The following is a 9,595-nucleotide window of genomic DNA, read 5'->3' on the forward strand; positions in this document are numbered from 1 at the left end:
TCACATTAAAACACCATAGCACCATTTTATTGAGACTATTTCAATTCATAAAAATGCTTCCTAGGCCATAAAGCACAACTTCAGTAACGAAAGGAAAGAGATTGGTTGAGGCACATCAGGGATGTCGTTCTAATTTCCCACCGGCTTGGCCTGGGTCGGAGGTCGGGGGGTGGGTCACGGTCACCGAGTCTGGCAGGATTTCGAGCCATGAGATCAGGTTACCGACGCCTCATCACCCGCCGTCCTCACACACCTACTGCTGCTGAGTACAAACCGACTACGCTCTGCTACTTCTACCCTTGCGCTAGCACGCCAAAGCCCCGCTGCTCTGCACACGATGGGGTCCCAAAGAGGCCGGTGGAAGGACCAAGGAGGGGCAGGTGTGACCTCTTTCCACGCACGCCACTGTCATCTCGGCGAGAAGGCAAAGCAGAAACCGAGGCCCTGCCCCCCCCCCAAAAAAACCCCAAATCCAACAACAACAGAAACAGAACACCTCAAAACCCATGACACACCTTCAGTCAAGATTTCCAATGGCCGGATAATGGTTTCTTGAGCTAGCACCAGTTATTTTGTGAGAACCTGCCGCGAAGCAATTTTCATGTTAAAAATCTCTTAGCACAGAACTTTGCAAGCACGTCCCTTGCACACAAAAGGGAGGGGGAAACGAAACGAAACAAGAGGAACCCATGGTCAGCGCTGCGTGTGGATGGCGTCTGTGGACGGGGCACACTGGGGGGCGGAGGGGGAATTACTCTTAGAACTTGGTCATGCTGTTAGGTTCTTTAGTTGCAATGGCTTTATTTTTCTTTTCATGATACAAATGTCTGGTTCATCATCTTTAGGACTTAAAAAAATGACAGTGCCAGTAAAAAATAAAAATTTGATTTTTCTCTTTCAGAAACCTTCAGCAGCAGGGGCGGGGCGAATAAAGAGCTGTGCATAGTTCCTTTTTAAATATACGTCTAAAGCATGCTAATTTCAAGGACTGAGACTTGAGGTAGGTTATACATGTAGTGTGTACAAATCAGCGTGGGCTTGAGCACGGCCACAAGCACCACCTGATTTCTGAAACACCTTTCTCAGGGGATGGGGACGTCCAATGGAGGCTGCCTCTCCACTCACCTCTGCGCAGCCTGTTTTGTTTGCTCATCTAGAAATTTATGCACCGAAGGCTGTGTGAGCTGGGGGCGGGGGCGGGGCACAGACATCACATGCTTGGAGCTTGTATTGGATTCTCTTTTCAGCGAATGGCTTTGCTACCAAAGGGTGGCGAGGGGGAGGGTCTATTGAACACACGCCGGGAAGACTCACACATGCCAAGGATCTGAATCACCTGGGTTCACTCGGGACCTTCCAAACCAACACCGACCCGGGCTTTCCCGGGCCACACAGGCGGTCACACTCTCCAAAACGTTTCGTAAAATATTGTATTTCTTGCTTAAGATCATTTAAAATGAAGTTTTCAAGGCACCCCCGTATCTACCTACGCACGGAGTCAAATGAGACCTGCATAAAAGTACGGACGCGATAAGCAAAATAGCATTTAAAGGGCCCCACGTCTCCTCAAAACTAGGAAATCAGCATGCTCATTCAACACTCTGCTTCCTTTCGCTTGTCCAACCGAAGGTCAGAGGTTTTATTTTTCCTATAAATCTGAGTTCTGAATAATTCTAAATCCTGATAAGCTCTTGGGTATTTATTTCCAAAGCAATAATATTTCATTTTTTTTTGTCCTGTAAAATAAATGCAACTTTACAGAATATGGTAAAAGTGAAGGATAGACAAAGCACGTTAAATATTCAGCTACTATTTACAAGTTTCTCCCACAATTACATGTTAAAACATACTTTTTCTTTTCAAGTTGCTGTTTAAATCTAGGCAAAAGTGCTTAAAAAAATCTTTCACTATTTACAGTTAAAACCAGACCACATAGATGCTCAGGACGTGACAGCGGCCCTCCCTCCGCCAGCGCTCCCGACAGTGACCGTACACCCGGCGGGCGGCTCTCAGCGCTCACACAAGGCACCTGGAAGCTCCGGAACTTGCCTCTAGCACCAACATCTGATTGTGACACCCACATCTGAATGAAACTGCTCAACGGATACCTGCTGTTCTCTCGGGGGCTCGGCTGCCCCTCACCGTGCGGCCACCTTCCCCTCGGGGTCCTCAAAGAGCCTCCGGCTCACCGCGCAGCCACACGGACACAGCTGCAGCCAATCCCACAGGCAACCCGGACGCTCAACGGGCGGGACCTGCTGTCCGCGGATGTTGCTTCCACCTGCCAGGCCCAACCTCTCTCTCAACCATGTTGGGGGAATGAAGCACCACATTCTCATTTCAAAGAACTGAACGAATGCACCAGAATTTTCTCAAACGAGGGTGTTAAAGTGGGTGGAGAGGGGAGGAAGGAGAGGAGAAAACGACTGAATAGAGAGATGGCACCAATTAGGGAGGAAAATCATAGCTACCAGTTGAAAACGTTTGACTCTTGCGTTTAAAAATCGTGAAGTGTAGGCCCACTCCCCAAATGATAGCATGGGGGGGTGGGGGGCGGGCTCAGGGGTGAGGCATGCACCATGATCCGACGTGAAAATCCAGGAATGAGGAGAGATGCGTTAACTGCTGTCACACTGGCGTGCCGGGCTCCGGGCTCCCGCAGGAGGCGACCTGCCCGCAGAGCCCAGGACGTCCCGGCAGATACTACAGCACCAGGCTCAGCACCGCCACCGCGCACACGGGGGCAATGCTGGCTCCCGCCAGCTTGGGTTCAACTTCTTGCTTTTAAAGATACAGTAGCCCTTTTTCGGGGTCAGCACGGACTTTGGGGCATTTTTTAGACATTGCCAATAAGACACATTCCTTCGGACGGGGACTGTTCACTGGCTTGCTGACTTGGTGCAAAAGGCCCCGAAGGGCCTCGAGGCCAGCGCCATGGCGAGGTGCTGCCTGTGACGCGGTAACGGACAGAGAGGGTTCAGTGTGGTGACTTAGGGGGCTGGCAGCCGTCCACTTCCAACCTGGCTTCTGGGGGAACCTCCGCCAGCCGCTCAGGTGCCTGGCCTGGGGTGCACCCGTCCTGCCCCTCAGCTCCCAGCGGGTGCCTGGAAGGGGGACCCCAGAGGTTTTCGTACAGATGCTCCCATCCTCCCGGAGCGGACGGGAGCCGTCCTGAGGGCTCCCTCCCCTACGAGAAGGCGGGTCTGTCCGAGGGGCGGACGGGTAGCGACACTCTGCACCTGGCTCCTGAGGGGCGGGCGGCTGAGAGCCCCGTCGGCTCCCATGGGGCCCGGCTTGCTGGGCCAGAAGCCTGGGCGGGAATGAGCACGTCTGGCCGTCCCTGACCATCCTTTACCATTACTCTTGTCGTTTTTAAAAAATCCAATAAATACACATTTTAAATGGAATTTAAAACTACTCCTTTGTGAAAGGACACTATAAACTTTCTTTCCATTATTGTGATATACAAGGATAGAGTTTTAAAAACAAGAGAAAATAAAAGCCCCCCAATAAGGGGGGGAAAGCCAATGTGGAGATATAAATATTAAGATCACGAAAAAAATCACCCGACAGCCGTAGCTTCTTCTTCAAAGTGCTGGGGAGGTGGGGGAGGGAGGGGCGGGTCAGTTCTGAGGTTTGGACCATAAATACATATATATGCATATCTATATATGTATATATAGATAAGAAGACTTCTGCACCCCCAACCCGCCCCCAGGTGTGAGGGCAAAAGCACCACAGAGGCAGCTCGGGCCGGGCCCGACGCTGAGGTACGCTGGCACCCGGGCACCTAGATCCAGCGGCTGTAGGGACCAGTGACCTTCGTGTAGGCGTAGGAGGACACGGTGCCCGCGGAGTCTGTGGGCACGGCCAGCGCCTGCCGGGTGGGGATGACCCCCTTCTCCTTATGCTGGGGCTCGGTGACCACGGCACCCCCCCACTTGCGCTTCTTCCCGTAGAGCTTGGCCTCCTGCGGGCCCAGGCCCAGCCGGGCGGCCTCCTCCTGCCGTGCCCGCGCCCTCTCTGCCAGCTGCTGCATCTTGGCCTCCCAGAGGGCCAGCCCGTGGTTGGGCTGGTTGAGGTTCTTGTGCTGGTAGAAGACCAGCGAGATGCGGGTGGGGTGGCAGCGGTTGGGCTTCTTCAGGGGCGTGGTGGCGTGCAGCTCCCGCCGGGCGCACTCGATGAGGATGGAGCCGTGCGCGGGGGCCACGGCCACGCCGCCGATGTTCTCGTCCAGGAAGTTGTGCTCGCTGTCGGACCACAGCTCCTCCTCGTCCTCCTCCGCGGGGCCCTTCTCCTCCTTCACCGCCCCCTTGTTGGGGGGCTCCTCGGCGGTCCCCTCCTCCAGGCTGAAGGGGTCCCACAGCTTCTCCTCAGACTTCAGGGCCCCGAACAGCTTCTCGCTGGAACCCAGGGGCATGCCGAAGGACGGCCAGGCCTTGTCCAGCGGGCCGGCCCCCGGGGTGGGGATCCGCCCCTCCTCCCCTTTCAGGGGGCTCCACAACTTGTCCTGGAAGCCAGGACCGCCTTTCAGCGTGGAGTTGAAGTCCCCTGCCCCCACTCCCCACGGCTTCTCGGTCAGGCTGGGCCCAGCCAGGGTCGAGGTGCTGTTCCCAAACTTGCAGGGGCTCCACGGTTTGCCTCGCAGACGTCCTCCGGGCTGGGGGGCGAGCTGCTGCCCCTCCCCCGGGAACAGCCCCCACTGGCCCTCCGGGAAGTGAGAAGAAGCCAGGCAGCCAGCCCCGAAAGAACTGAGCTTCTCGGGGACGACGGCGGGGCTCTCCCCGGGAGGGAACACACCCCAGCTGCCACCGACGCTGTTAGTCCTCTTGGGGGACATGCTTGGGCCTCCTGAGTACTGTCCCCATAGGTGATTGGGTCCGCCGTTCTGAGATGCCTCGGGCAAAGGGGTTTTGCCCATCTTACCAGGGTCTCTGGGTACGGAGTCGGCCGGGACCAGCGGGTCTACTGGCTCTTGCTTGATGGATCTGTTGTAGCAGTTGGAGCTCTGTGCAAAGGGAGAGGGGTCCCTGGACACCGGGTGGAGCTGGGGGGCCTTGGGAAGCAGGTACTCCTTGGGGCCTGGATAAGCAGGCTGCTGGTGGTGAGGAGTGGGGTGATGGGTGTCCGTGGGAACAGCCTGGCCGGGCAGCTCGGCAAACACTAGAGGTCTGAACTGGGGCCGGGCCTGCACCTTATCCTGAGAGCTTCCCCCTAGGGGAGCATTGAGGAGTGTTCCTGGGAAATAGTACCATCCTGTCTGGCTTGCAGGAAGAGGACCTGGGTAAGGAGAGGTTGGTTTTGGTGAGGTGGAGGGAGAGCAAATGGGGAACTACAGCCTTCAAATATCCATGCCTGTTGAGAAAGCTCCAAAGAGCACAAGTCCTCCTGCCCACCACCTTGTTGCAACCAGTGCCTCTGTGTCTGCAGCCCTCCAGGCTGCCCGCTATGCCCTAAGCTCTGCTTGTGGGTAGATTCCTGCTAGTGAGGACATGTGTGTCCACATGGCTCTTAAAATGCAGAGAAACAGGGGGATGTTCGGACAGGGTGTAGGCTTTGGTGTCAGACACACCCAGGTGTGAATGTGGGTTCTGCCGTTAGCTGAATGGTCTTGGGCAAGTCACTTAATTTTTCTGAAAGATCTCATTTTAAACATATATTTTTATTGGTTTCAGAGAAGAAGGGAGATCAGCACCACCGTAGGCCGGGCTCAGGCTGTTGTGCAGAGCGTGGAGGTCTGGCTTCTTCTCGAAACTGCAGTTGCTGCCACTGTGCCCCCAGGCGCCAGGCCCCAGGAACTGGGAGGGGAAGACGGGGTTGCTGGACGGGAAGCCGTAGTAGCCGAACGACGGGAGCGCGTACTTGGAGTGGAAGCCGTTGACAGAGGCCAGGCTGGGCTGTGCATAGTAGGAGTGGTAGGAGTACACGCTGCTCATGCTGTAGGGGTCGGACGGCCGGCAGTTGCCCAGCACCGAGTAGCTCTCCACCACCGTGTTGCTGCTGTACTTGAAGGAGCTGAAATGGTTCTGCGGCTCCACCTTGAGCGAGGGCTTCAGGCTCTGCTGGGACAACCCGCCCTTCAGAGACAGGCCTGGGGAGAACGGGGGGCAAGACGGAGAAGGAGCAGTTAGGACCACTGCCCAGAGCCCTGGGCAGGGTGGGGGTGGAATCCCCCTTCCCGCAGAGGTTCCTGCTGCAGGTCAGGCCGGACGCGTGAGGCTGGCTTTGCTCTGGGTGCCGCACAGCGTGGCCCCCAGACCCGCGGAAGCCGTGGGAGAAGCGCTCACAGAGCCCACGGCCCACTCTGCATCACTTCCTGCTCCCCACCCGGCGAACTACCCAAGTCCTCCCTGAAGCACCTCCTCTCACGCCGGCCACGGCAGGGACCAGGGCCAGGAGGAGGGAGGGCCGGTCCACCTGCTGCCCCCACAGCAGCCACGTGCCTGAAGCCGTGGCCCCCTCTAGACTCTCAGTGAGAGAGCGAGCAAGCTGGAGGGGAACCCACTCCTCTCGGAGGGTCAGACGACCTCCTTGCACTTGCTCTCCAGGTATCTCCTACCAGGTATGGCGTCCTGGGGCTGCTGGGGCTACCACGCTGACAAAATTAAGATAACAGGGTGGTCCAGGAGGCAGAGCGGGCCGCCAGGACTTTTCTGTCTGCAGTTCTATCGTGAGGCAGGAAGGGGGCAGTGAGGGAGCCGCCCAGGTGCACCACCCCACAGCACCCAGGCCGCCCTGGCGGGTGCCCGCGCCCCACACACCTGGGTCCGCGGAGATGCCGGCCAGCTCCAGGGCCTCCTGCTTGATCTTCTCGGGGGTGCTCAGCTTCTCCTTCTGAATCTTCTTCTTCTCAGCTGCCGCCTTCCTGGCTTCCAGCTGCCGCTGGCGGCAAGACTTGGCGGGTTCTGGCAGGCGGCGGACCTCGCGGGGGAAGGCGGTGAGCACCTGGATGGCCCCGCTGCCCACCTTGGCGTTCTGGTTCTCCTCGCTGCCGAACTCGTCCGTGGTGGCCATCTTGTACAGCGGCAGCACGTGCAGCTGCTCGTCCTCGGGGATCCTGCCCACGCAGCGATTGTCTTCCTTGGTCAGGGTGCAGACCTGCCCGGCAGAGAGGGGACACGGAGCTGGAGGCGCCCCACACGGGCAGAGGGGCCGAGATGCCCCACTGGTGACACCCCTTCCCCACTCGGCCCCAACACCAGGCAGCCACGCGGCCCTAATGCTCCCCATTACCTCGAGCACATCTGTCTGGGCTCACAGAGTAACTGCATCACATCTGCCTGGGCTCAGAGTAACGGCATGCTCTAGAGCAGTGGTTCTCAACCTGTGGGTCGCGGCCCCTTTGGCGGTCGAACGACCCTTTCACAGGGGTCGCCTAAGACCATCCTGCATATCAGATATTTACATGCCGATTCATAACAGTAGCAACATGACAGTGATGAAGTAGCAACGAAAATAATTGTATGGTTGAGTCACAACATGAGGAACTGTATTTAAAGGGCCAGAAGGTTGAGAACCACTGCTCTAGAGCAGCGGTCGCCAACTGGTGGTCCGCGGATGGTCCACTGGTGGTCTGTGATGTCCAAAAGGTTGGCGACCGCTGCTCTAGAGCTTTCAAAGCATGTCCGTTCACACTCTCACGTGATCTGAATGACGCCGAGAGGGGGTGAGATGATTGGCCTGGGGTCACATGGCCGGGTCAGGGCTGCGGGGTCAGAGCTGGGAGATCTGCCTTGCCCTCCCGACCAGCATTATTGCCCTTGTGCTAGATCTCGCAGCCTCATTATCCACCTTGCTCTGAACACATGGCCTCCTTGTGCTCTTAAAATGCTTTTCCTTTTTATTAAAAACTACATATGCTTATTGTAGAAACTCATGCCAGCAAAAAGGAAATAAAAACTTTTCCCATAATTCCACTGCCCCAAAGTAATCGCTGTAAACTCTGGTCATGTAGCATGTGCACACTCACCTTCTGGTAATAGGATCATGTTCTGCATGCAGTGCTAGAATAACTTCATTTAAAAAAAAAATAGTATAGCCCAGCTGGTGTTCTCAGTGGTTAAGCATCGATCTATGAACCAGGAGGTTACGGTTCCTGGTCAGGGCACATGCTCTGGCTGCAGGGAGGCCTCTCTGCCTCTAAAATATCACCTATCACTTCATCCCATAGCCGCCTGCATCTTTTCCTCAGTCTTCATCGCTACCAGACAGCACGTCACGGACTTGGGAGGGACTGTGCTTATTATTCCTGGCTTGGGAGCCGCACCTGGGCACAGTCAGCATTTGCACAATGAATGAATTGGAGGGTGTTTGGATTTCAGTCCCAGTGTTCACAGAGACCTGGAACCACACGTTAGCTAACTGGTGTGTGTGTGTGTATGTGTGTGTGTGTGCGCGCACACATGCGTGTGCACACTCCAGGTGCCCAAGGGGCTGCATTCTGTAGCATCCACCTGATCACGGAAAACAAGGCAAGCCCTGTCCGTGCATCTGACGCACCTGCTGAGGGTTTTCTCAGAAGCTGGGCAGGAGCAGACCGTCTGGCGGGCAGTCCCAGAGTCTGAGAATCTCTCTCGGTCCCTCCCTATGTGAGCCCACCTGCCTGCAGAGACGAGGCGGCCGCCCCCCAGGATGGACCGGGGGACAGGCTTCCTTACCACCGTGCAGCCATTGTACAGGTTGTGCTGGTCCTTGTGGGCGTGGGCACAGAAGTCCATGCAGGCCGTGACCCCTGAGAAGGGCCGCCCTTCCTTCAGCCCCAGGCGGCAGTCGATTGCTATTTCCTCATTGGTCACCTGTGTGGATGACCGAGGAGAGTTGTCAGGTGACCAGCGGTGAGCGGCCCGGATTGTGGACCTGCGTCGGCCGGGTGTTGGGGGAGGGAGGGGAAGGCTCTCAGTCGCCTCGCCTCTGGGCTGCAGACGGCGGGTTTCTGGCCGAGGCCCCTGAAGGAATTCTTCTCCTGGGCTACCTCAAGGGTCCCTCACCTGGCCTGGGGGGCACTTTCCGTGCCCCTCGAAACACATAACATTGGTCCCTGCTTGTGAGCGCTCCACACCCTAGGTGAGAGGTGCGCTGTGGGTGAGAGAAACCAAGCCTCACCAGCAGACACCAGACCGGAGGCGGTGGAGGGGGCTGAAGACCAGGATGCAGGAGGGACGGTCTGGGATGCGGTCAGTGTGGTGTGGGAAGGGGGCCTTATCCAAGAACCGCATCCCCGCTCCCCCTCTGGCTGGGCCTTCCCTGCGAGGAGCACAGAGAGCTCACCCCGGGCCCCTACCCCAGGGAGCTGGGCAGAGCTGTGGGTGACGTGGGCGGAGAAAGGCCCAGGACGCGTACCTGGTTCTGGTAGGCCTGGGGGGCCAGCCGCTTGTACAGGGGCGCGACTTCGGTGGCCAGGTCCTGGAAGCTCTTCCGCAGCACTTCTTCCTGCGGGGGGAAGGGCACACATGTGTGGAGCAGCCTACCTGCGCTGGGCACCAGCCCGCGCCCCCCAACCACCACTGGCTTCCACGGGGAGGACAGGAAGCAAGGTGCCGCCCTCTGCGAGGGGCCTGGTGCCGTGTCTGTCAAGTTGGAGACACTGAACTCAGCA

General features: G+C 57.4%; 1 protein-coding gene across 1 annotated transcript in view; it reads right to left on the reverse strand.

Annotated features, from left to right (window-relative positions):
• Positions 1-814: 814 nt before the first annotated feature.
• Positions 815-9,595, reverse strand: part of TET3 (tet methylcytosine dioxygenase 3) — an 84,567-nt gene continuing 75,786 nt past the window's right edge. Inside the window, exons 9-13 of the mRNA XM_006760025.2 lie at positions 9,340-9,429; positions 8,658-8,795; positions 6,762-7,098; positions 5,689-6,091; positions 815-5,162 (exon numbers count right to left, since the gene is read on the reverse strand). Of these exons, the coding sequence (XP_006760088.1) occupies positions 3,791-5,162; positions 5,689-6,091; positions 6,762-7,098; positions 8,658-8,795; positions 9,340-9,429 (2,340 nt within the window). The 3' untranslated portion in view covers positions 815-3,790. The remainder of the gene's footprint in view (positions 5,163-5,688; positions 6,092-6,761; positions 7,099-8,657; positions 8,796-9,339; positions 9,430-9,595) is intronic.

Source organism: Myotis davidii, unplaced genomic scaffold (genome assembly GCF_000327345.1).
Source record: "Myotis davidii unplaced genomic scaffold, ASM32734v1 scaffold1477, whole genome shotgun sequence".
Taxonomy (NCBI): Eukaryota; Metazoa; Chordata; class Mammalia; order Chiroptera; family Vespertilionidae; genus Myotis; species Myotis davidii.